The sequence below is a fragment of the Coregonus clupeaformis genome, chromosome 1 (genome assembly GCF_020615455.1).
Source record: "Coregonus clupeaformis isolate EN_2021a chromosome 1, ASM2061545v1, whole genome shotgun sequence".
In the NCBI taxonomy this organism is placed as follows: domain Eukaryota; kingdom Metazoa; phylum Chordata; class Actinopteri; order Salmoniformes; family Salmonidae; genus Coregonus; species Coregonus clupeaformis.
In genome coordinates this window covers 57,212,208-57,240,112 of record NC_059192.1, presented here as the reverse complement: position 1 = coordinate 57,240,112, position 27,905 = coordinate 57,212,208, and the positions used below count along the sequence as shown (strand labels likewise).

The 27,905-nt window shown below is 43.2% G+C and overlaps 1 protein-coding gene across 12 annotated transcripts in view; it reads right to left on the bottom strand.

Annotated features, from left to right (window-relative positions):
- Positions 1-27,905, bottom strand: part of LOC121571060 (transcription factor COE3-like) — a 77,833-nt gene that overhangs the window by 17,441 nt on the left and 32,487 nt on the right. For 4 of the 12 annotated variants that reach the window (XM_041882384.2, XM_041882312.2, XM_041882304.2 and 1 more), the window contains exons 7-10: positions 19,260-19,341; positions 15,598-15,739; positions 11,123-11,256; positions 10,796-10,922 (exon numbers count right to left, since the gene is read on the bottom strand). In XM_041882384.2, coding sequence (XP_041738318.1) covers positions 10,796-10,922; positions 11,123-11,256; positions 15,598-15,739; positions 19,260-19,341 — 485 coding nt within the window. The remainder of the gene's footprint in view (positions 1-10,795; positions 10,923-11,122; positions 11,257-15,597; positions 15,740-19,259; positions 19,342-27,905) is intronic. The other 8 variants (XM_041882345.2, XM_041882400.2, XM_041882328.2 and 5 more) reach the window with 2 other exon arrangements.

Sequence of the window (27,905 nt, the reverse complement as noted above, 5' to 3'; positions counted from 1 at the left end):
GCATGTCTCAAGGTTCTGTGATTGGGGTGCAACTCTGGGCCATGAGAAGTGCATGTCGACATTTTGCCATCTCATCTATCATGGAGATTATCTTTTTTAACAACCCTGCGTAATGAAATTGGTGACACAGACCCCCATCTGCTATCGATTTCATGCAAATGACGTTGACAGCTGATGGAGACTTGCGTTAGTGCTACATGGTGCTGTCAGTTGATGAGTTGACAGTTCTGTAGTTGGACCGTGTACACACAGAGACAGACACAGACACTGTCAATAATCCTATAAGGGCTGATGATGACATACACTGAGTGTACAAAACATTAAGAACACCTGCTCTTTCTATAACATAGATTGACCAGGTGAATCCAGGTGAAAGCTATGATCCCTTATTGATGTCACTTGTTAAATCCACTTCAATCAGTGTAGATGAAGGAGGCAGGTTAAAGAAGGATTTTTAAGCCTTGAGACAATTCAATCAATCAATCAATCAATTTTATTTTATATAGCCCTTCTTACATCAGCTAATATCTCGAAGTGCTGTACAGAAACCCAGCCTAAAACCCCAAACAGCTAGTAATGCAGGTGTAGAAGCACGGTGGCTAGGAAAAACTCCCTAGAAAGGCGAAAACCTAGGAAGAAACCTAGAGAGGAACCAGGCTATGAGGGGTGGCCAGTCCTCTTCTGGCTGTGCCGGGTGAAGATTATAACAGAACCATGCCAAGATGTTCAAAAATGTTCATAAGTGACAAGCATGGTCAAATAATAATCAGGAATAAATCTCAGTTGGCTTTTCATAGCCGATCATTAAGAGTTGAAAACAGCAGGTCTGGGACAGGTAGGGGTTCCATAACCGCAGGCAGAACAGTTGAAACTGGAATAGCAGCAAGGCCAGGCGGACTGGGGACAGCAAGGAGTCACCACGGCCGGTAGTCCCGACGTATGGTCCTAGGGCTCAGGTCTCTCAGTTGGCTTTTCATAGCCGATCATTAAGAGTTGAAAACAGCAGGTCTGGGACAGGTAGGGGTTTCGTAACCGCAGGCAGAACAGTTGAAACTGGAATAGCAGCAAGGCCAGGCGGACTGGGGACAGCAAGAGAGACATGGATTGTGTATGTGTGCCATTCAAAGTGTGAATGGGCAAGACAAAACATTTAAGTGACTTTGAACGGGGAATGGAGTAGGTGCCAGGAACATCGGTTTGTGTCAAGAACTGCAACGCTGCTGGGTTTTTGATGCTCAACAGTTTCCTGTGTGTATAAGAAAAAATCCACCACCCAAAGGACATCCAGCCAACTTGACACAAATGTGGGAAGCATTGGAGTCAACATGGGCCAGCATCCCTGTGGAACGCTTTCGACACCTTGTAGAGTCCATGCCCAATCAAACTTGAGGACAGTGTTACTATACACCACTCATACACTTGCCACTATACTCCCTCAAACACCTCCCAACTTTATATCCTACCTTCACTTCCTCATCTCTTCCCACCACCTTGTTCTTAACCTTTAATATTGTAGCTCTCAACTCTACGATGCCCTTGGACTGTCAGCATAAATGCCAACATGAGCTTCATCTCCATATTTTACCAGCGCAGTGCACTGTTGTGAGAGGTAGCTAAGGAGAAGAGAAGGGCGGGGGTAGTGAAGGGAGGGGAGCTGGCCCCCCTGTGAGGGTTCTCAGCCACAGTGAGGAAACATGAAACCCTCCACACACATCCCATAAATCCTGCTCTGGGTGGGGAGTCTGGCTGGGAAGGGAGGAGGCGCTGGCACGTTCCAGTCACGCCCGCTTCCCGGCCTGCGGCCAATCAATACCACTTTCCTGTTTTAGAGGCGGGTAATTATGAGGTGGAGAGATTGTCTGACCTCTGACCCCTGCTGCATTACTCGGCTGATATGAAGATAAATTGCCTGATTTTGGGTAAACATATGCTGCAATTCAAACTGTCAGCACTGGTTTGCTCAGGGATAATTTGTATTGATCTCCTGGCTTCTTACCCATTTTGCTTACTGACCTCACAGATAATTAGAGAGAAAGAGACACAGCGAGGTAAGGCAGGGGCTGCATTTGAATATTTCGCCAGGAATAAAGAGAGAGAATAAAGAAAGAGAGAGGAGAAAGAGTGAATGATAGACTAATAACATGTTCTCTTCTAAACTAGTAGAAGTTCAGCTTAAAACACTTGTTTAGCTCAATTACTTAAACATAAAAATTTTCTCCTCACATATGTGAAGTTATAATTGTTTATAATGAAATGTTTATCATGTAAACCACATAATGAAACAAAGTAATGCTAATCATTTTTCATTTGACAGCTGAAGGAGCAAAATTACTGTCACTTTAGCTTTGAACATGATAAAAAAAAAAAGTTCATTCTTTGGAATCAAACTGTTTGGAAACTTTATTAGTATTTCAGTAATTTAATATGATTGCATTTGTATACTTCACCAGGAATAAAGAGTGAGAAAAGAAGAGTGAATGATAACATAGACTAATAACATTCTCTCCTCTCTTCTTCTGAACAAGTGATTCAGCTTGACTCACTTGACTTGTTTAGTTCAAATACTCTAACTTAATATTTTCCTCATCACTTATGAGAAGCTATAATTGTTTATAATTTATAATAAAATGTTTATAATTTAACAACCTGAATAAAATAATGTCAATCATTTCATCGTTTTATTTGATAAATAATTGACAGCTGAAGGAGCAACATTACTGTCACTTTTGAATAGGATGCACATTATTAAAAAAAAATCCCAGCAGAGTAAATTCTTTGGATGCTAGCTGAGTGGAAACTTTATGAATATTTCAGTAATTTCCTCACTCTATTGAGTGAACGGTCATGTTTCAGAATAAAAAAAATGGAATGCATGACTTGGTGTGCAGCTGTGGCCATATCAATTCTAATTTCAAGCACCACACACACACACAATCTACGGCAGGATTTCAATGGAATTCCTCTCCCTGGGATGTGCACATCCGTTCATGCTCCTAACACATTCACTCCAGAAGGCTCCAAGCCCAATGTCTTTGCTTAAAATGCAGAGTGGACAGCCGAACAGGCGTCTGAGCATGGTCTACTACTCCTTCTCCATGTACTCTAGAAATATGACATGAGTAACCGCTCTAGAGGAACAATGTAACATGGCCGTCATTGGCAGATGAAAATGCTTACATGACAATACGCCTGCATGCTCTCAGTATGTGGCAGTGTACTGAAGTCATGTACTGTATTTGCCTGCAGTAACAGGCAGTAACAGGGGGAAATGTTTGAGCAAAGCAGTACATTTAAGGGAAATGGTTCCTTCTTAAGTCTGAGGGCTTGAATGGAAGCGTGCACAGAATGCTAGCATTCCTGCCAGCCATTATTGGTTATTACGATAACTCTATCTTTCCAGGAGATAAAAACTAGCCTTGTTGCCATTTGCCAGCTATTACTTTCGCTAATTATACTTAACTGCTTGGAGCTTATCTCCACTCCTCCTACACCATTGAGCATTTTTTTCTTTCCCCTAACACAAATTATTCTGAGGTGGAGAGGGAGTTGGAAGGGGAGCAGATAAACAGAACGGAGTGAAGTTCATTCAAGTGTTAGTGATTTTGGAACTTGTAAGAGTGTCCAACTCAAGCCTCATGGGCACCTGAGATCATCTTAAAAATGCAGCACAGATATGGGTCACACATAGTATCATTATCACCACAGGAAATGACATCCTCTCACTGACATCAATAGCATCAAACAGGGAGGAAAAAGGCCAATATCACTCAGGGGTTATTGAAGGTAAATGGATTCACTTAAACAGGTGATACAAGATGCAGGGATAACATGAACAGACTCTGGGAGACATATAGAGGTCATGATGTTCAGCAATATAGATGTGTGGAGACAGATCTAAAAGAAGCATGCAGGCAGAACCCACCTTCAAACTAAACCAACCAATATTAACTCACGGCAAACCAACACAAACCAAACCAGTGCATTTACCACTGACCATATTCTCTCCATCCAATCCAAGCTATCACTGAGTGATTCCATCTCCAGAAGTGTTAGGTTGATCCGAAAATTACAATTTCAAAGATCTGCAGTTAAGCTGAATCAATAGAGAGAAATCAATGTTCATTGAAATATCATGAACATTGAGTCGATACAGACAACAGGAAAAAAACAAGCTACAATTCCACCAGATATTGCTTCTGCAATAGATAAAATGTAATTAACACAGGTTAAATGGGAGTGATGTACTGTATCAGTTCACAATTCTCATACTTTCAAAATTCCCTTTATCTCTGTATTGGAAATGGGTGAAAACACTTCTTCTCTTCCCTTCAATGACATCTAAAGTGAGTGTCCCCCTCCTCTAAGGACATAGAGGGGGACTTTCACACATTACCGTCCAACAGAAATCAAATGGCCTCCCTTCACAGCTGATTGCAGGCGCAAATTCATATTGTAAAATGAAGATCAATACATGGACGGGGCCCAATCGATGACGGCTAAATTACGTCCGCGTTTTCTCCCTCATTCAAGATGAGTTGTGTTTTCCTCTCAAAGTCAATACCATGCAGCCTCTCTCATTCATTTCTCAATAAACTTGCCGATGAATTTCAATCACAAGCGGTGGAGGTAGGGCTGGGGGGAGAAGGGGGATGGGGAATAGGGGGATGGGAGTTCTTTTAAAGCCCGTTGGGTGTGGAACATAGTGAAAATGGGGCACGGAGGGGAGGAAGGAGAGATCCTCATCTATCAAGAGCCTCCTTCCTTCCCATCTATCTTTTTTGCTGCACAGGACTAATATTGTGCCTTAGTGGGGACTATCCATATGGCGTACCATTACCAAACACACAGTAGAACATCAAGTGGTGCCAATTAAATCCAAATAAATGAATAGTCCTTTCATCCTTATAGAGAAACACCCCTGTACCGATACTATGCAATGGCAAAAAAGCTGCCACTTATTTCAATCAATTTTCCATAGCTGGATTTCCCAGGTCTCTTAATTATTCCACTATGTGAAATATATAATGTCACGGTGCACTCCTCAAAATCTACCTGACAAACTGCTTGACAGTGGGGAGTGGTAGAGTGTGTGCCACGTCAACTCTCTAATTGGACGAAAGGACCTTCCTCCTCAATCCTTGACGCTATCTGCACACGCTTACAAAGGCTTTCTGCCTGAGCCTGTCTAACTAGGTGACAAGTGTCTCAGTCACTCCGGAGGAGCTAGAGCTAAATACCAGGCATGTAATGAGAAAGACAGACTGGGGGACAGGCACTGGGACATGAGCTATACATCGCCATTCATACAACATTTATATTACAGTACACTACGCCCTTACACTAAAAGAGATCCCATTGAAAGACCCTCTTAAACAGATCTGTTTACATACCTCTGTGAATGTCTTGATTACAGCGTATCTTACAGTGCGTCTAGGCCCCACCCCATCCCTGACTAGCTGCTACCAAACCCTGCCCTGCAGGGAAGGAAATCGTGAGGAAGCTCTGTATCTTATCTGCGCCAAATCCGGAACTTCAAAGAATGTCTCGGCTGAAGGGCGGAGGGGAGCTGTAGGGTTAGGCCCGATACACAAACTGAACAGCACAAGGCCTGGACTGATGTGCTTTGATAAAGGAGTCCATTTGTACTGAACTGCATTTTCTTTGGTCAAGAGCCAACAATTTCTGCTTGCAGTGGGGCAAAGGGTTTCATTTGAGATTTGAAGATCTCTTTGTATCTCTGCCCAACTGAGTAAGGATAAAGTGGTCAGTCAAGGTACACATCAATATTCACAGCATTACATTTACAATGCATAACATCTTGATGATCATTACAGTAAAAACCGTCAACATAAATGTTCATAATTGTGAGTTTTGCAAGTGGTGTAGGATAGCATTAATACTTACAGAATATATACAGTATTAACACCTTCCATTTCCATCCCCTACCAGACTGACATTTCTTGGTCTCTAACAGTATTGAGTGAATCACCCATGACCCCTTTGTCCTTATGTTGATGAATAACTACCTTATACCCATTATGTCAGATTCCGGTGCAGTGGAGTTGATACTGTCACCTTGACAAGAAAACTTTGTGATTCATCAGCCTTCAATGATGTCTAGCCTCAACCCAAATCTGGCAAGAGACGCTCACTGTATGGGGCATCATCAGCAGCATCATCCAAAATCCTTCACCCAGACCCAGTGTGTTAAATAGCAGCCCTCTGTGAGGTCGGATAAATGGCTCTCGTTACAGTCAACCTTATAGGGAGGAAAAAAATAAAACACTTGCTAATAGCCCAGAAACCAAGCTGGTCACCAAAGGTCTGAAGATGAAGCACCCTGTCACTTTCCAGCTTGGGAAATTAGCAAATAATGTTCCCTTCCCCCTGACAAATGTATGACAGCTACTCTTTGCCAGTCATTCTCCCCTAACGTTATGATGCATGTCCCGGATCCCCACTAGAGGATACAGGCGAAGTGTACTGACCCTCAATTTACCCATGACAAATGGGGTCCCAGTAAATGTGCGATTTCTGGGGCGAGGTAGGGGTTCATTTGAACACAATCCCGGGAATAGGAATGTCACTGATTAGGATAAATAGTAGCTGAGTGTGTTAGCAGCAGTGCGAGCACTTCATATCACTAAGGGTCTCCATAGGGGTCCTGGGAGGGTAGCTGTCATAGAAATCAAGTTGAGATAGAAACTGATGCAATTAGAGTTTGAAAGTTACTGATACATTTTACTGATAGTTTACTCTTTTGCACTGGTGTCGTCTACTGTAACGTTGTGGTAAAAAATCAATCACATAGATTTACTAAATTGAAGTCACCTAGAGGGCCCTTTATAAAAGCCCTTTAAGAAAACACACAGATCCGTTATGCTGTGCTTAATAAAGTGTGAAGTATTGACTTAAGGACAGCTGGACCTGTCTCCCTTTGATTTTCTACAACCTTGCTGACAGTTTGATCCTCCGGACACCCTGACCAATGGATAACCAATACATGGATCAGATACAGGACAAACCACCTCCATGAGACAATAATACACCATGTCCTTTCCCTAAAGTAAACAATGCTGTAAACATTGATACATTAAAGGCCCAGTGGAATCAAAAATTAGATTTTTCTGTGTTTTATATGTATTTCCACACTATGAGGTTGGAATAATACTGTGAAATTGTGAAAATGATGATAATGCCCTTTTAGTGTAAGAGTTGTTTGAAAAGACCACCTGAAATTTCAGCCTGTATTGGTGGGATGGAGTTTTGGCCTGGCTGGTGACCTCACCAGGCAGTAAATTAGTTAATAGACCAATAAGAAAGAGAGTTCCAAACCTCTCTGCCAATAACAGCACATTTTCAGTTTTCCCCTCCCCACTCAGACCACTCCCAGACAGTCCAAGCAAAATTCTTGCTTGAGAAATTACTCTTTGCTAAGAAGCTATTTTAGTTTATTTTTGACAACTTTCATTGAAAACAATCACAGTAAGGTACTTAATTGTTCCCTAGAAATGATATGATATTGAGATAAAAACGGCTGCATGTGGATTATGAAGATGAAGCATCCTCTAAAGTTTTGTAGCATTTAGTGTCTCCATAGCTGGTGTTTCCATGATTGAACTCAATGCATACAGGATTATTGATGTACACTACGTGGTGCTCACATCCTCTGAGTGAATTGTTCGTTTTGGAGGTGGTCCAGAATACTAACCCAACAAGCCCCTCCCTCTGCCGTTAGAATTGACTGCAGTCTACTCTAATGTTGACTCTTGGTAATTTGTGATAATTTCTTAAATTGAGCAAGTAAAATGTTCACAATTAGGGCCGGTCGGGCGAGAAGAGTACATGAAAAGGTCTAAAAGCGCTTCTCTCAATGGCATGCCGCAAAGTCACTCTTGAATCGCAGCTTTGATAATTTAACCTTTGATATGCACAAGTTGCCCGACCACCGAAATGACACGAGCACATTCTGTGCCCTTTAGATGAAGCAATTGTGTTACTACATGTCCTCTTTTTATTGCCTGTCCACGTTGTACTTAACTGTCCAAGAGGTAATGTCCTCCTATCAACTAGCAATTACTGTACATATGGAGTCCCTGTTACTACTGTCGTTAAGTGCCGGGAGCTCGCTAACAGTTTCATTCCCTCACATGTCGACCCTGGTACCATCAGGGTGATCCACTCTGGGAATAGCAGCAGTCTGAGGAGCTAGACTTGTCTTATTGGTGGCTCTCTCTTTTAATTCACCACACTAATCAATTGTACTGCCATTGCCTCCCAGGGTAATTGTATCGTTCTACTAACTGGAACAGAGCAGGAACCAGGGAAGGAAGAAGGAAGAAAATCAGCATAGATCCAGAAGGGGACATGTTCCCCCAGTAAAACCTGATGGTAATCATCCCAATCCGCTTAGCCCGTGTGACTAATTCTTAAGGGACCTGGCACTTTCACCAGGGTGCTATAGAAGCCATTAAAGTCTTAACTTATACACCTTCCCAGGCTTCACACACACAAACACACACATGTGCACACATACACTCACACACTCAGCACACTGCACTCTTGTTTCATTATCCTGGTGCCTTGTTGGCCTCTGCTCTGCTGGTAGGGAGGTTAAACACAGGAGTGCCAGACTACGTGGTTGGACGGGAAGGGAATGGATGGCTGCCTAGGGGGGTTGATGAGAAACAGCTGCCCCGGTATGGAAGGGGTCTAGGGGGGAGTTAAGGGGTCCACCCCAACTCCCCCCCCTTCACCCCACCCCTCAACTTTTTTTGTGGTTCCGCTGTGTGCTCAAGGCAAGGTCTATGTTGGGGGGCTGAGGTAGGGTGTGAGGTGAGTGAGAGTGGTTTGACATGTCCTTCTCATTCTAGCCATCAGTGTTAGACCAGACGGAGGCTTCCAGGTCAGACAGGCCGTGACCCCCATGACCTCCGCCTCCTCACCAATGATGACAGATAATACAACCACTTCCCTCTGTTAGCCAAGATAATCCGCCTTTACTTATGGTGTGATACTCTCACACAAGACACACACACACACACATGTGCACACACTCACACTCACAAATACCCTGAACTCTGCATGCTTAAATTCCTCTCTAGTTCAGTCACTGCTTTCATTCAAATGAAAATATATCCTAAAAAAACAAAAATATGTGGACACCCCTTCAAATTAGTGGATTCGTCTATTTCGGCCACACCCATAGCTGACAGGTGTATAAAATCGAGCACACAGCCATGCAATCTCCATAGACAAACATTGGCAGTAGAATGGCCTTACTGAAGAGCTCAGTCACGTTCAACGTGGCACCGTCATAGGATGCCACCTTTCCAACAAGTCAGTTCGTCAAATTTCTGCCCTACTAGAGCTGCCCCAGGTCAACTGTAAGTGCTGTTATTGTGAAGTGGAAACATCTAGGAGCAACAATGGCTCAGCCGCGAAGTGGTAGGCCACACAAGCTCACAGAACGGGACTGCAGAGTGCAGAAGCGCATAGTGCGTAAAAATTGTCTGTCCTCGGTTGCAGCACTCACTACCGAGTTCCAAACTGCTTCTGGAAGCAATATCAGCACAAGAACTGTTCGTCGAGAGCTTCATGAAATGGGTTTCCAGCCGTACACAAGCCTAACATCACCATGCACAATGCCAAGCGTTGGCTGGAGTGGTGTAAAGCTCGCCGCCATTGGACTCTGGAGTAGTGGAAACGCGTTCTCTGGAGTGATGAATCACGCTTCACCATCTGGCAGATCGACGGTCGAATCTGGGTTTGGCGGATGCCAGGAGAATGCTACCTGCCCAAATGCATAGTGCCAACTGTACATTTTGGTGGACGAGGAATAATGATCTGGGGCTGTTTTTCATGGTTTGGGCTAGGCCCCTCAGTTTCAGAATGACAATGCCCCCGTGCACAAAGCGAGGTCCATACAGAAATGGTTTGTCGAGATCGGTGTGGAAGAACTTGACTGGCCTGCACAGAGCCCTGATCTCAACCCCATCGAACACTGTTAGGATGAATTGGAACGCCGACTGCAAGCCAGGCCTAATCGCCCAACATCAGTGCCTGACCTAACTAATGATCTTGTGGCTGAATGGAAGCAATCCCCGCAGCAATGTTCCAACATCTAGTGGAAAGCCTTCCCAAAAGAGTGGAGGCTGTTATAGCAGCAACTCCATAATAATGCCCATGATTTTGGAATGAGATGTTCGACGAGCAGGTGGAACATACTTTTGGTCATGTAGTGTATATCAAAAATCTGCAAATTAGCAAATGCATATCTGACAAGTGAGTAGAGAAATACAATTGTCAGAGTGAATTATCCTGACAAATTGAATTTAACAAAGCTAGGCAGCACCGCCTTCTAATGGCAGTTCAGGGTGAGATCAAGTTGCACTCATAGAAGTCCTTCCACCAAACACCTTAAGCTAGCCATGCAGTTCTCACTTCTCACACATTGAACATTTCAGACCCAGAGAGCAGGGCCCTGGTTAGTCCATCATTACTGCCTTGACACTGGGGCCCTGTTAAAGTACTGTGAAAATGAATCCTTATTTCCAACCTAGCCACAGATAAAATAAAAAAAAAGACTGAATAGGTAAAAGCTATGTATGTCTGGGAAACCTTGTTTTTTATCCAAATGTATTAGATCAGTGAATATTTCAAGGAAGCAAGGAAGTCACTATGCTTTTTCAAAGTATTTGAACAGACTTTGAGTTCCATCCAGAGAGGATGGCTAGTCAGGGCACTAAACCCAGGGAGGAGCGATTGAAAAGGGGCATTAAGCAGCCTGACTCACCGGTGTAGACAAATCTCCCAGGAGCCCCTTTGCAGAACTGCTTAGACTTGTAGGACAGTGTGACCTCCACTACACCAGGGATGTGCCTGGGAGGGGTCTGGACACGGATGGCGTGGGGGGTGATGAGCTGGAAGACAGGGCACAGGAACCATTGAGTCTGACCATGGCTACTAAGGTCTCGTACAAACTAATGGACATCATTACTATATAGTTGTTATGGTACAGGCTTGAAACAGTTTGAAAAACACTTCAAACCTAGGCTGAAATTCAATAAAATCAATGGTGTGACAAAACATTTTTGCATCGTCATCAGACAACATATTGTACCTCACTCCAGACAAGCATGGTCCCGAACACGACCTGCAGGCCATCAAAGAAGTTGTCCCCAATGATGATGACAGTGGCCCCTCCTGTGGTCCATCCCTCACTGGGGCTGATGGCCTTGATGCATGGGGTGGCTGCTTAACACACAGAAAAAAGAGCCTATTCAGTACCTACACTTCTATATAGCCTGATGTCTTTATCCCAATAGAAAGACATATCATGGAAATAAGCCTGGAGAGAGAAAAAATGATGGATTTGTCCTTTTAGGCACGAGAATAAAATAATTCATCAGCAGCTTGGAGTGATGTAGTTAAGCAGACCCTTCAAATGGTCCGCTTCACAAAGGCTAAGCGCTGGACTTGTGAGTGGAAATTATTTGATGTAGCACATTAGGTGTCAGGGCAAATGTAGCTATCAAAATGGATTAGGCGTAGCCCTGCATGTACAGTAGAATTTCAAAGTTGAACACATCTCAAATGAGTCAAGAATAAGGCTGTTGAATGTAAATGACAAGCCAAAGCTGTGTTGTTGGTTTCATGTCATTCCATTGTCTTTGTTCCCTGCGTTCTGGCATGTTGTTCAGAATGCAGTTTCACATTTTACAACATTAATAAATTCATGAATTATTCAGGCTCAGTTTTTGCCTTTTGTGATCGATTCAATCCATTTCACATTGTTTCTTACAATGCTTTTCATCAGCCATGACTTTTGCTACATAGCTGTGCCATTCATCAGAATGCTGGGTGTTATTATAATCGAATTTGAGCGAGCTCATGCCAAACTCTCTCTGTCATTTGATACATTGCCTTAATATGATGTTCACCCTGACACTATGATTACAACAGGCATAGCATGACAGCTAACCATAAAACAGCAATATTAAATGTAGTCTTTTTACATCAATATTTTGTGAATACAATGCGAACTGCGCACATTCTTGTTCTTTTAACGTTTTGTACTATTTCAGTTATAGGTATTTTATATGAGCACATTGCTGTGCTACTATTATCACTCCAGTTCAGTAAATACAATAAATCACCATATGCATTTGCTGTAAGGATCACTACATACAAGACATCTCCCTTTGTTTGCTTTGCTGTTGGGGCTGTTCAGGTTATGTTTGCTTTCTTCCCATAAAGCGCACATGCACACACATGTACACACTGTGGGAAATCTGACTTTAACAATGCTGTTGACTTCATGCTAATCACCCCTTACAGAATTTCATCTCTGAGGTCTGGACGAGTGACATTTGCTTTCCTTAATTGCTAAGCAGAGCATCTGAAAGAAGATCATCTCTCTGTGGGATCGCCGCGTCCCCTCAAAGGAGCTGACCTTCATCAGTGCTGCCGATTACGGCAAATAATTCCCCCTTCAAAATTACTGTAAACAAATTGACTTTGGGGCCAGGAGAGAGAGAGAGAGAGAGAGAGCGAGAGAGAGAGAGAGAGGAGGGGTGATGGTGGTTCTTGGGGGGCAGCTGCAGCCAGAAACCTACACACATACACACACCACCTCGGAAATCCCAACGCCCCCCTCTGGTACACAGAAAGGACCCATAGAGAGGGAGCGACCGGGGCCCTAAGCCGTCCACCCTTCTGCCTGAAAATCTGCATATGTCTCAATGCACAGACAGAGAGGGGAGCATGTGCTGAATGGGAACCGTGGCCAAGTGGATTACACAGGCAGCGCAAGCGATCTGATGATAGACACGCACAATGCCCCGCAGCAGATGATCGACATTGCAGGGAGGGAATGAGGATGTCTGAAACAGGGCCTGTCTGTGCATCACTAAACTCATACTTTTAAATTGTTTAAACCAATATTATTATTTAATTTTTTTTACATTCCTAAGCGCAAATCCAACATCAATTTGGTTTCCTTTACTTGCTAATGGTGCAAGTTAGCACTGGAGTATAGAAAACTGATCCTAGATCTGAGCTTAGGGCCAACTTCCGTCTGAAGCTCTTGAAGGCCTACTGAGCCACTCAAACAGGTTCGATGTGTCCGTGGCTGTGGCGTCCTTTGTTCTGCCTGCTGAAATGTGTTGTAATTGTGCTGTGGGACGTCCAGATGGTCGGCTGATAGTGCAGCTGATGGGATTATACCTTTTACCTCTCCCTGGGCCATCTGTTACCCCTTTCTCTCTCCATTTCCCTCTCTCTCTCTCTCTCTCTCTCTCTCTCTCTCTCTCTCTCTCTCTCTCTCTCTCTCTCTCTCTCTCTCTCTCTCTCTCTCTCTCTCTCTCTCTCTCTCTCTCTCTCTCTCTCTCTCTCTCCATCTCTCTCACTCTCTCTCCATCTCTCTCTCTCTCTCTCTCTCCATCTCTCTCTCTCTCTCTCTCTCTCTCTCTCTCTCTCTCTCTCTCTCTCTCTCTCTCTCTCTCTCTCTCTCTCTCTCTCTCTCTCTCTCTCTCTCTCTCTCTCTCTTCCTCTGTCTCTCCCTCTCTCAGACGGAGCAGACTGGATTCACTTGTCTTTATTGCATAAACCCTAACAGCATTACAGCCACTTGGCATGCAAATGACTGGGGCGCTGCAGGCTCTATGCTGAGTCTTCCATATTCTCCAAGTCGCTACAGTGGAGGTCAAACCGAGCTAAGGAACGCATGGCATGAGTGTGTATGAGGGTGTGAGTGTGTAAGTGTGTGTGTATTCGTGAAGGATTTTCTGTATATTCATGTCTAAATGTGTATGCTTTTGTGACAGCTCAAACGTGCATGGTTCAGTTGTGTGTAAGTGACAGAAATTCCTGTTCAGCACCAATAGGGGGCAGCACTTGTTGAGCAGCCTGACACTGTCACCCCAGCATTGAGACAATGAACTGAGAGGATGCCTTGCTTTCGCAGACACACAGACAGAGAGTCAGTCAGCCACATACCTGAGGCTTCTCACCCAGTGAACTCCCAGTGAAGAATGTGTTGCTAATTTAAAGCACACTCTGTCTGCCTGCCTGGTGTCAGAACTCTATGGACGACATGGATGGGATTACGTTTTATGACCAAGTATCCTGTTCTCATATGTCATGTCTATGAGTGTCTAGAGTGGGAGACGCAAACAAGCAACGTTTTGGCTAAAGAGCTATGGTACATTGGTAATATACACAAAGTGTTCGTTTTCTACACTCGACTACATTAGATTGGGATGGAAAATAGATTGCGATATATTGGAAAGCAACATTTAGTATATTATAGTTAAATGAAATGTTCTCCATAATTTAAAATGTTTTGGTGATTTAGGCCCTCAAAATCAGGACTGTTATGTATACTTTATGAATATGTATGTAGCTCACACAGATACTAAGCTAAATTGTGTTATTGAAGGAAGCTTGCTTTACAGGGCAAGCTTCCTGCTCTTGTGCTTAGAAGAATGAGGAGGGGAAGAAAGGGGTGGGCAGGGGAAATCTGTGTGGAACACACACACACACTGTCCTGTGGGATGAGGGAACATGGAGGAGAGGGCTCAACCTCTTTAATTGCTCTCCTCATTAAGACTAAGGTTGCTAGGCGATCCACACCTACCCTGTCATAAACGTGAGACATAGACACAAACAGAACATCACTGAGCATAATGACTTTGATGCTCGGGGCAGGACTTTAATTATTTGATTTTGTTCTCCAGTAGTGGAGTCATTAATAAAGACAAAAACAAATAGCTTTTAAACAAATTAGCTTTTCCCCCCACAAGATATATTAATTGTCTTTTTTTTTACCGTTGTTGTATTAAACGTTACATTTGCTTTTGGTGATAGGACCATTAATGTCTATTAAAGTGGAGAGAAGGCCGTTTCAGTCAGTGGTGTGTGTATATAAACTGTTTGCCTAGCCATAATTGCCCCTTGAAATCTGAAGATAAGCAATTTGCACAATTGGCCTGCTCTATTTTTTCCATAATCTTTCAGCTGTTTATGCTCCCATCTGCGAGAGGAGGCCAGGAGGGGTCAGAAGGTTATGTTTAGTGCAGTTAAATTTTTGGATTTCCCATGGTTTGGTGGTCCTGCTTCTCTCTCTTTTGGCCATGCAGGCAATCAGTCTATCATATGGAATCAGTTGGAAGAAAAACAGTAAGTTCTGTTTTTCTCCAAGACCCTCCTTCCGCCCTCTCCTTCATCCCCTAATTTCTCCTCTCAGCTGAAACTGCAGCACCCAGCAACAGGGAATGTACCTCACTGTGAATTCTTTGCCAATTTCATCATGTTTCTAATAGGTAAAAAATGTTTATGTGCAGTTAACAATTGGTTAAGATTGGAAATAGAATATAATTTTATCATCATTAAAATGTCCATAATTACTAGCATTATTCGATTGATTAGTGCCCTATGCATGGTATTGTATACTATTTCCAATCCACTACAAATAGTATGCATGACGGAGGCAAATAGCGACTTACAACACAGAATGAGAAAATTTTTATGAACGAAAGGAAGATGGAAATGTAAAGAAAAAAGGAAAGCAAATAATATGATGTAAAATGTGCCTACCATTCTCCAGATAAGGAGGCGTACCTTCTGAAGGGTCGAGTCTGCGAGCCCTTCGCCCATGCTTGGAGTTGTTGTGGACAAACATGTTGTCTGAGACAGCCAAGACATGGCCGTCCACATTGACTGTCGTCGAGACGACAACCTGCAACAAGAGTGAAGGTAGACCGTGTCATTTAGCAATCTGTAGGAAGGGGACACAATCACATACAAAACATCAGCTTAACCACGCTTTATTGTTTTCAGATTTCAACAACAACATTTAGCTCTCTTTATAATCACTTGTTTTGACCCACTATGACAATTGTTGTCGTGATGTAATTGATTCACAAAACACATTGATCGACTCATCCATCTACAGTGCCTTCAGAAAGTATTCATACATCTTGACTTATTTCACATTTTGTTGTGTTACAGCCTGAATTTAAAATTGATTCAATTGGGGTGTTTTCTCACCCATCTACACACAATACCCCACAATAACAAAGTGAAAACATGTTTTTAGAAATGTTAGCAAATTTATTGAAAATGAAACACAGAAATATCTCATTTACATAAGTATTCACACCCCTGAGTCAATACATGTTAGAATCACCTTTGGCAGTAATTACAGCTGTGAGTCTTTCTGGGTACGTCTTTAAGAGCTTTGCACACCTGGATTGTACATTATTAAAAAAAATCTTCAAGCTCTGTCAAGTAGGTTGTTGATCATTGCTAGACAGCTATTTTCAAGGCTTGCCATATATTTTCAAGCCAATTTAAGTCAAAACTGTAACTAGGCCACTCAGGAACATTCAATGTTGTCTTGGTAAGCATCTCCAGTTTAGATTTGGCCTTGTGTTTTAGGTTATTGACCTGCTGAAAGGTGGATTTGTCTCCCAGTGTCTGTTGGAAAGCAGAATGAACCAGGTTTTCCTCTAGGACTTTGCCTGTACTTAGCTCTATTCCATTTATTTTTATCCCAAAAAAAACTCCTTAGTCCTTGCCGATGACAAGCATAACCATAACATGATGCAGCCACCACCATGCTTGAAAATATGAAGAGTGGTACTCAGTGATGTGTATTCTGTACAGGCTTCCGTCTTTTCACTGTCAATTAGGTTAGTATTGTGGAGTAACTACAATGTTTTTGATCCATCCTCAGTTTTCTCCTATCACACCCATTATACTGTTTTAAAGTCACCATTGGCCTCGGTGAAATCCCTGAGAAGTTTCCTTCCTCTACAGCAACTGAGTTAGGAAGGACGCCTGTATCTTTGTAGTGACTAGGCGTATTGATACAACATCCAAAGTGTAATTAGTAACTTCACCTTGCTCAAAGGAATATTCAATGTCTGCTTATTTTTTTACCCATCTACCAATAGGTGCCCTTCTTTGAGCGGCATTGGAAACCCTCCCTGGTCTTTGTGGTTGAATCTGTGTTTGAAATTCACTGCTCGACTGAGGGACCTTACAGCTAATTGTATGTGTGGGGTACAAAGATGAGGTAGTCATTCAAAAATCATGTTAAACACTATTCTTGCACACAGAGTGAGTCCATGCAACTTATTATGTGTCTTGTTAAGCACATTCTTACTCCTGAACCTATTTAGGCTTGCCATAAGAAAGGGGTTGAGTACTTATTGGCTCAAGAGATTTCACCTTTTGATTTTTAATTAATTTGTAAAAAATTCTAAAAACATCATTCCACTTTGACATTATGGGATATTGTGTGCAGGCCAGTGACACAAAATCTAAATTTAAACAATTTAAATATTCAGGCTGTCAGACAACAAAATGTGGAAAAAGTAAAGGGATGTGAATACTTTCTGAAGGCACTGTAGTTCCGTACAGTTGACAAACTGGATAAACTCATGAACAACTAAAACAAACCTCTTCTTGGTTTAACAAACATTTCACCTGGATCAAATTCCAAGTCACACTTAGGCGGAGATTCAATCTGATCGCGGGTTATAGGCAAAGTGGCTCTTAAAGGCAATGTTCCCACGTTCGTGGAGATCCCATTCACGGTAAACGCTAAATACTGTATATCGTCTCAATCGAAATTTGCCTTTAAAAGCCGCAGTGCCTTTAACCAGCGATCGGATTGAATCCCGGCCTCAACATATCATAGTGCTTGTTTTTATTGTTGTTTTTTCTCTCCACCACATCTCCAAACAGTGGACTAGGCCATGAATGGAGAAAGTGTTTCCGAGCTGGAAAGAGAGAGCCCCTCTCAGGTTCTGAGTGACCTCAGTGTAGCCGTGGAATTTGGGGGGTGCTTTTTTGGTTAGTTGGGGGTGTGGGGTTGGGAAGGAGGTAGGGGGGCTGAGTGGGGAGGTGAAAGAGCTCCATTCTTGCTCGCAGGTTCAGAGCTGGGCCAATCTGGGGATGATGGATGTGGCCCTCTCTGGCCTCCAGCTGGTTTGGGGGGGAAATAAGCAGAGTGGAAGGCATGCAGAATACACAAGCTTGGCTGGAGAAACACCTACAGTGAAGCATCTGGTAAAACTATCTGGGAAAAATGGCATTCTGGCCATTGGAATGGAGACCGGAGAAGATAGCCAACAATATTGTAAGCCTTGGCCTACAATACCTCCCACCCCCAAATACTCTAACAATAATGTCAAATCATATTCATAGAATATAAGTCCTGCCAGTTGATTCCCTATAAATACGGTAAATCTTGATTTTTGAAAGATAAACAGATACAAATGGGGTAGAAGTTTTATACAACACTCACTCATTATTTAAAAGATAACTCAGTAGCTGTCATGGCTGGGGCAGTATGTTCCAGTCTCTTGTGAATCTACGAGTAATGCGATGGTAGAGTGAACACCTGAGCTGTCTGTGAAGGGATTGACTCTGTTAAGTCCAGTTACCCCCTCAGGGAAAAGGAGACGAGGGAGGTCTAGTGGTGACATCAAAAAGAGTCTGTCTGTTTCATGTCTGAGGGTTGCTGGAGGAGGCTAGGTTGGTATGTTTGTCATGGCCCATGATTGGCAGTGACTGATGGCCCCTGTAGTTTGTGGCAAGGCAGATAGGATACCACCATTTTATTCAGGCCTGACCTCCTACCTGGGGTATATGGGTCTGGGATAAGTGGATATGGAGATCACTAACTTCAATGGCACCTCTCCATATTTAATAGGACATGTATTTTAGCTTCTGTAGCCTCTTAGACCTCCAGATAGACGTCTCTTTGGTAATACTATAATATCATTGCTGGCTGCAGTGTTATGGAAAACACCTCTCAGATGGCTGCACAGTGAAGAATTGTGTGTGTGTGAGTGAGTGAGAGTGTGTGTGTGTGTGTGTGTGTGTGTGTGTGTGTGTGTGTGTGTGTGTGTGTGTGTGTGTGTGTGTGTGTGTGTGTGTGTGTGTGTGTGTGTGTGTGTGTGTGTGTGTGTGCGTGCGTGCGTACGTGTCCTACTGGGAAACCCTGAGTTAACACATGTGGTGGGATCGTCCTCCCTTCTGTGCTGTGGTTCAGAAAGCTGTCAGGACCACAACTGATATCACCCCTTAAATCCCATATCCTTATTTTTGTCAGATGGTGTTCTCCAATAAATATTCTTACATGTGTTCAGCAGCACACTGACACCCTCTGCATGGGTGTGTGCATTTAAACCTGAGTGAGTTTAAAACTGTGTGTGTGTGTGTAAATTTGTGTAACTTTCAGTTACCTGGAACCTGCGCATGTCTCTGGGATTCCCTGCATTCTTCAGACAGTTCTGATTGCACTTCAGGAAGAACTTCAGGAAGAATCTGAAAGAGAGCACAAAACAAAGATATAATTTGACTACATTGTACTACTATGGTTTACGAAATAGTCCAAAAACAATTGAAGCATAGAGCCATTCAAGAATTCATCTCTAATGGAATTCCATAAAATCAAAACAGGTCCATGCCACTCAACATGTCAACAACAAATCTGTTTCACCAACATCAAATGGATAGATGCTACTCAACTGTTTAAAATAATGCAGATATCTACTGTTGCTTCTAATATCCCTTAGCAGCAACCCTTTGTCATATTATCCTCTCACCTGAGTTCACAGCCTGCTCCCAGACCCATCTGTTACTAGCATACAGGAAGTCACTTGATATTCCACCCATCTATTTAATCCCAGAACACCCCCTGTGCAATTAAAGTTGTGCTGTTCAATAGGGAGGCAAATGAGGCCCACCTGTGACCAGGTCTTGTTTGAAGAGCATCAGGGATAAAGGACCTAACAAGGTGAGAGCACGCCACAAAACGTATAGTCCTGTCAAGACAATTAGGCGGCCACTCCTGGGACCTTCGCTTCACGCCACACACACACACACGCACACAAACACTGGCGGATGGGTGAGGCAATTATGCCACAAATTACAACCTAGCTAATCGTCTCTGAAGAAATGTCATGTGAGAGACAGATCTGTGGTTGGTTAGTCTGTGAGCTTCTCTCTCTCTCTCTGTATCTTTTTATCTCTTCCTCTCTCTCTCTCTCTCTCTCTCTCTCTCTCTCTCTCTCTCTCTCTCTCTCTCTCGCTCTCTCTCGCTCTCTCTCGCTGCGCTTCAGCTGCCAAGTGTTTGCCTGTGAGCGTCAAATGAACGTCAAGTCACTGTGATTTTATTGAAACCGCCTCCTATCGTGAGCTCTCCTTTTAAACATAACCTTTCCGTGATCCAGTAGATAACATTACAAAGGAGACAGGTGGGGGAGACTTAACAGTCCCTGACTTGGTTTGCTGTCTCCTGCTACAAATGTCTTCCCTAATACCACTACAAGTGATGACAACAATATGTCCTAAACCTGACAGTGGAATCAATGGTTTTATCAGCAGAACATACTGCAACACACTTTAATTGACTTTCTTGTCATGTACAGTAAAAACATACTACAGAATCATTAGGATTCATGTTTTTTGGCTTCCTCCAAGTTTGATGTACACTCACCATCATTTATTGGTTTAATGCACAATTTCATGGTTTCCATTGAAAAGCTAAATTGGCACTGTTGCCACTTATTGCATTACCATGGATTGAATTGACGTTTCTTTACTCAACATAGAGGTTGTTGCCTAAGAAGGCCCTTTCTCAACACCTAGCCTCCTACTTCTAACTCCACAGTGGGATCTGGGCCAATGCAATAAATCAGTGCCTTGAAATGCCCCCTCTTACCCTGGCCACATTAACACATGCAGTGGTCATTTAGAAGAGTTCTCCAGTAAGACTCCAATACCCTTAGCACCACCGCCAGCCCCAAAGAGCATGAGAGGTGAGAAAATATTTTCACTCCTCATCCAAGGGGCTTTGGCTCTGCAATCAATAAAAAGTTTTAAGCCACGCCAAAATGCTGATTGCCTGTTGGTGTGCCGCGAGGCCATAAAAAACCTGACTTGTCATTAGTGCATTTCGCCTGATTGTGTTCAGTGTGTTTTTGGTTGCAGCTGCTGGCCTATCATCAAAATGACCATTATGTACTCTAATTCCCTGACCTTGTTTTTATTTCCCCAAAGAGTCGTAATGCAGAGCAGTAGACATCTGCGGAAAGCAGACCTGAAATACGACTTTTATTTGTCTGTCGCCTCTCATACAGATTGGATTAGACTAGTGTTTGTGTGTTTTGGTAAGAGCCTGTGTGTGTCCAAGATTGATGTGCACTGTATGTTTTCACCTTGTGCAACCCAAAAGAAATATATATGCAAAAGAAAAAGATTAAAAAGGAATTTTGTTGCCAAAATGTAAATGTTATTGAAGCGACATGTTATTTTTAACATGGGGCTTTTCTGCTCCTTTGTCTGTTGTGTTGTAGTACAATTACAACGTGTAAAACTGCAGTAAAACAAAAAGTGAGCAATAAACAGAAAAGGACAATTTGGGAATAGAAAGCAGCCGTTCTATTGTGAACTAGCTCATTTATGTTTACTGTAATGAAGACGATTAACCACATTTTCCAGCTAACAGATAAGCTTCATTTCAACAGTAGTCCATGTTAGTGGCAACAGTAAAGCATCATTACATTAGAGTTGGTTAACATTCTACATGAGCACACTGTAAATTGGTCCTTGGTGAAAAGGCAAGCAATTAAGACAAGCCTCTCTCTTTTACTTCTTAAATATCTACAGAACTTTGTGCTGGTGTTTTGCTCGGAGACAAAAACGAGATTGTTTGATAGTTTTTTAATGGGATATCATGGCGACGACGCCATTAGATGTTGGCAACGGAGGGCAAAGGGGGGATCGAGAGAAAGAATGAACTGCAATTAGGTTTGATTAAAGCTATCCTTCTCAATAATCAGCGCTAGTGACAGGACAGGAGGACCCTCGTGGCCGTGGAGATGGAGAAAGGTGTAGAGAGATATTAAGGCCAATGAAGGAGATATTAACATGGCTAATTAAAGCAACTTCTCCAAAGCCAGTAGACGAGCGAGGCTCTCAGCGGACTGCCATGGAGGAAATAATCGGCCCAGACAGCTATCAGTTGGAGCAGGGCTGCAATTCACCAGAGAGAGGGAGAGAGAGAAGAGAGAGTGGTGGTGGTAGAGAAAGAGTAGGAGAGAGAGAAGGGGGGAGAGTAGAAGAGAGAACGAGGGGAGGAGGAAACTATGAAGTGGGAAGAAAGTCAAATGAGAGAGAGGGAGACAGGCGAAAGCCTAAAGAGATAGACTTCCAGTACTGGAGAGCTATGCTCATTTTGACACAACCCTCTCCCTGTCTGAAGTCTGCCAGTATAACTACGACCTGACATCAGCTTTTATCTTCCAACAGCCCGAGTTACAGGCCCACAAATCAACGCCAAAACGATCCCTTTCTAACGGAGACTAGGGCAATTAATAGGATTCTCCTGTAGCCTGTACCTCCATGCTCGCCACACTGCCGAGGCTAGCTACTAATCATGCGATAATGATTTCTCTCCCTCTGGTCAAAGGGGAAATAGATTCTCTCTTTAGTAATGCTGCGGGCTCGGCGGTTTCCACTCCGTGTGCTTCACACGCCTGGTAATTGAGGAGAAAAAAGCAGACTTTGGCACTTTGACTGATTTGAGGGCTGCTAGACCCTCTTATCTCTACTCTGATCATTTTAGGCTGACACTCAAAGGGAGACCCGTCGGCCTAATGCTAGCTCACCCCTCTCCCATCATCAAATAGAGGAGAAATGGAGAAAACAAACAGATGAAGTGAGGAGACGCTTCCTGATTTAAGGAGCTAAGCTAATTGGGAGAGGGAGATGTCACCCACTCCTTGACATCTCTGCCTTTGATTCAGGGACAAATGGGAAGTAATCACTCCATTGTATTCTTACAGTACTACCAATATTAACAGGGTATCATACAGCATTTATTTCACTGTGTTTTATACACCACCCATTTCAGAAGTTCACCACCGAAACGTCCATGATTGTCAGGTATTGACCGTCCTTAGCTCCTGATTGGTGCCCAAGCAATAATGACTGCCATGAAGATTCCACAGCCAGCGGCCATGACAGTGAGGTCATCATTGCAGGGCGATGAGTATCGACCACCACCCAGCCACAGCCCATCAGACCCCAGTATGGGCCTCACTATGGGCCTCAGTGAGGCTGGAGGAGACCTGGAACCAGCGTCTCACAGCACACCACTACGATCTGCTGACAGCAAATCTCCTCATTGAGATAGTAGTACACAGGTCAATAAAGTATTGGATTTCCAAAACACCAGGGTCTTAATGTCAAGCCTTCTGCATCCCCTCCAGCTCCAGTATGTAAGGTACTCTATCGTACTTCATCTACTGTACTTCACTCAGGTCCCTGTTCTGACAGGCCAGGCTCCATTACACTGGTTTGATCTTTTAATATTCCATTATAAACAAGGAGCAAGTGTTTTGGTCTATGTAGGTTGTTCTGTACTAACACATCTTAATTTACCTGCTGATGAAAGAAATTAACCTCTAAAATTCCAGAGGGATTTTTAGCAACCTGGTCATTGCTGTCAAACTCTGGTTGCTTGCTGTCTTCTCTCATCAACTACAGCTGTTTTTCTTCCCCTTCCCCGTAGTAACCACAGCACATTAACAATATTTGCTCTACCCCTGTACAAGCGCCCAGGGACCAGCCCCACAGATCCTATCACTTCTTTATCAGGAACAAGTGCCTTACTATCAAATGTTATTGGGTTGAGGGAAATTAACCCTTTCCACTCTAGGGGCCGTTGCCCTCCTCTGAGAATGCTATTGCTGAGAATGCTATTGCTAAAACATTTCACTATCATTGTTTTTGTGTTCAACATCTAGTATTCCCCTTATAATAATAATAATATGCCATTTAGCAGACGCTTTTATCCAAAGCGAGGGCTGTTGAGACATACTAACAATAAAACCTCCCCATTCATCCCCTATAGTCTATACCCTTTCCTCCACCATCCCACTGTTCTCTAATGGCCAGAATGGCATTGACATCATTTCACTTGAGGATCCCCAACTCTGTCAATCCCTCTTAATTTAGTTCATGGCTGCAGGACTCATTACAGAAGAGAACTCTCTCTCTCTCTCTCTCTCTCTCTCTCTCTCTCTCTCTCTCTCTCTCTCTCTCTCTCTCTCTCTCTCTCTCTCTCTCTCTCTCTCTCTCTCTCTCTCTCTCTCTCTCTCTCTCTCTCTCTCTCTCTCTCTCTCTCTCTCTCTCTCTCTAGGGCTGTGCTTTAGGTCTAACCCAGCACATACTACATGTTTAGCCCCAAGCTCTCTACCGTTACCACACTACAAGCTACTGAAGCTGTATAGTGGGCCTGCTGCTCTTTGTTTTACAGTGAATCTGGGTTCTCTGTACCATGGCTTTGTAGAACATAAAGCACAAAACATAAATTATTCTACTGCTTTTTGTCTAGTGTGGCCTTACTGTGAAAATCAGCATACCTGGGGTCGGCAGGTAGCTTAGTGGGTAAGAGCGTTGTGCCAGTAACCGAAAGGTTGCTGGTTCTAATCCCCGAGCCGACTAGGTGAAAAATCTGTCGATGTGCCCTTAAGCAAGGCACTTAACCCTAATTGCTCCTGTAAATCGCTCTGGATAAGAGCGTCTGCTAAATGACTTAAATGTAAAATGAATCAACAGCTAGTTTCAGTGATACGACCAATACTATTTCTACTCTTACTGAAATGTTGATATATTCCAGTTTGATTTATCTTAAAATATTATGAATACATTATTGTTACTTACACACCTTCTCGACAATACAGGTGATGACATTAGAAAATAATCCCGCACAACAATACATCAACAATACAGTTCATATTTCAGTGTAAACCGCTAGCCAGCTGGTCTAGCAGCGTGAAAAAGGGTATTTCTAGGTTCTTTCTGCAAGGGGGAATATGGTGCATTACTGGTTAGCATTCAGTGCTTGCGGCCTGAAGAAATACCAGTCAGCACCGCCCTGCACTAGTGAGATGGAAGATAAGCATATGCTGGAGTGAATAGCAGTATTTAAGGTGTTAGACGTACTGTAGGGGTGCTTGGAAGGCCACACTATGGGCCTACAATGAGACCCATGCACAGCCGGCTCCCCCTGCCCTCTCCTCCACAGGCACCTTGGATTGATCAGGCTACAGACAGACGCAGTGGAACCCAGCAGCTGTACAGGGGAGCCCAGCGTAGGGGCTTTGACCGTTCACTGACAGCAGAGCTGCATCACATCCAGGAGGATAGTGGTGGTGGTCGTTGTTGGGGGTTGTGTTTGTGTGTGTGTGTGTGTGTGTGTGTGTGTGTGTGTGTGTGTGTGTGTGTGTGTGTGTGTGTGTGTGTGTGTGTGTGTGTGTGTGTGTGTGTGTGTGTGTGTGTGTGTGTGTGTGTGTGTGTGTGTGTGTGTGTGTGTGCGTGCGTGCGTGTGCGTGTGCATGTGCGTGCGTATACGTGTGTGTGTGTAAACTTCTACATGGGCTTATTACTAATGTATAATACATGTATCTAAAGTGGCTGCCAGGACTGGTCAGTCATCATAAAGCAAAAGGCAGCCACTCTGCTACTGCTGCCACATTAAGTCCATCTCAAAACACAGCCACAGTGGGCTGTCATTTAGGCAAGGCACAGAGAGAGAGGGATGGAGGACGAGAGGGAGAGAAGGAGCAGGTTGGTGTGCTTAAAGCTAGCAGGTAACCTTTCTGTGCTACTAGGACAAAGGCAGTGGGGAAAGAAAATGTCAAATTAAGAGGGGCCAGGCTGAGAGACGTGGCTGCCATATTTGTGTGAAAGCCCAGTGCTGTTGGCAGCAGAGATGGCTGCTTTCTGATTCATCTGGGGCCGTATGGCAAAGCTTTGTCAGTCTGTGCGAGGTATAAATAATTCAGGGTGAGAGATGGCAATTACAGGGCCCTGCACAACCAAAATGAATATTTTATAAGGACTAAAACTGCCCTGGAATGAATCACACACACACCCACACACACACACACACAAAGGTAGTACATAAGAACCCTTCACACAGCTGTTATACTGTTGACAATATGAGTATAAACCCAGAAAATAATAAAGGGGAAATATTTGCTCCTGCTTACATGTGTGATTTATAATATTCTTTGGTTAAGGGTGTTTCAAGTCACGCTTGAAATATGTACGTTTTTTACCATTCTGTACAATATAAGCTTCCTTAGCACAACATTAAAGTATTCTAGGCATTTTTGATACTCCTCTTTTCACATATCCTAGTGTACATTTCAGATAATAAAATATGGCTATTGAGGAGTCAACTATGGGCAATTTGTGACTATACTGATACACATAGTCATTGGCTCCTGAAACCCAAAGTCTGTACTATGGTCTTTGTGTCCAAGAGAAAGAAGCTAAATGCTAATGGAACAAGATTAAACCCCAAAAGCCGCCCAAAGCATTTACCTCTAAAGGGTTTTGCCTGTCGGGTTTCCTGCAAAACTCTGTCTTTATAATTCTGAGACAAATAATAACATTGTTCAGGGGTCCTGAGGAGTGCAGTGAGCTGCTTGAATGGCCATTGTATGGAGCAAGCTAATGATACCTTAGCCTTTGTGAGAAAGAGGCCAGCTAGCTCTGTGACATCAGCGCTACACAAGTGCTTCTCTGTCAGGATGCTTAGGAGAGGATTTTGTCCGTGGTGGGAAAATGGTATTGAGGATACATTTTCATTTATTTTATTTTTTACATCCATTTGTCCTCAGTGCATGGTGAGAGGGTTAATCATAAAATGTGGATTCCCTTCATGAATGTTTCTTCATTATTAATTTAGCTCTTATTTGGAGTATGATTTCTTGGGGGAGTTTATGTCATTGTAAGATGCTGATTCCTTCAGTCCAAAGGGGGGATGAGAAGTCTCTGAGGGAAGAGAAATACCTTCCAGAGCAGGAGGCTAGCTGAGCCCAGCATGAAAACATCGTATGTGTTGAGAAAGTGACAGCAAGGCAAATGCTAAGAGAAAGCTGCTTCCTACTGAACCACACACTGTTACTGATCGCTAGCTGTTGTGAAGGCAGCTGACAAACTCCTAGAGTGCCACGTCTAACCCATTTGTGTGAGTTTCAAAGAGTGTGATTTGCAAATAACATGAAACTGGGCATAGAGTGGGCATGTAAGTGTGCAGAAGCCCCCCTCCCACCTACTCCACAGAGGGAAACCCTGACTTGTCAGCTCAGTTCTTTCTCAGGAATACTGACAGATAAATAGACAGTGTTTTGCCTCTCGCTTCTCCTGGCTTGTGTACACAAGAGCATGTGTCTGCTGCTCTGCTTCAACATACAGGTTGACTTGCTTAAGGGGAGGAATCTGTTGACAGACACCCTGCTGCTTCTAGGGGCAATGACTAAAAACATCTCAGGCCGCTTCAGACATCCTTAGACAACAAACAATGGGGGTTGATGTGGAACTAAAACACAGATCTGGTGCCTCCGTCTAGAAGCACCACTACAGGGCTTATTCATGCAAATTACTACTAATGAGCTTCCTGAAACCTATCTGACTAATTATATCAAAGCGATTTCTTTCATTAGTTCGTCATAATTTCTCATATAAACATCATAGTAAACAGATTAAGCCATATACAAATATCAATTTGTCACACTTTATAAGAGATGTTGAGAGTGTTCAAGTTAATCTTGCTTACACTGAGTGCCAAGGCAAATACTTATTAAACAACTAAATATGTATCTAAAAGCTGTTTAGTAACATTTAGAAAGTGAGTCATGCATGACTAGAAATTATGTCAAGTCAAAATGCCTATTTGAGAAATAACAGATGCCTTTATAAAAGATAAGAAATTACACTTATCTGCCACTTTGCACGTCTAACTATGCCAATACATTCCAGAAGAGCCTAAAGAGGTGAAATGTACCAGCAGTCACAGGAGAACTCACACC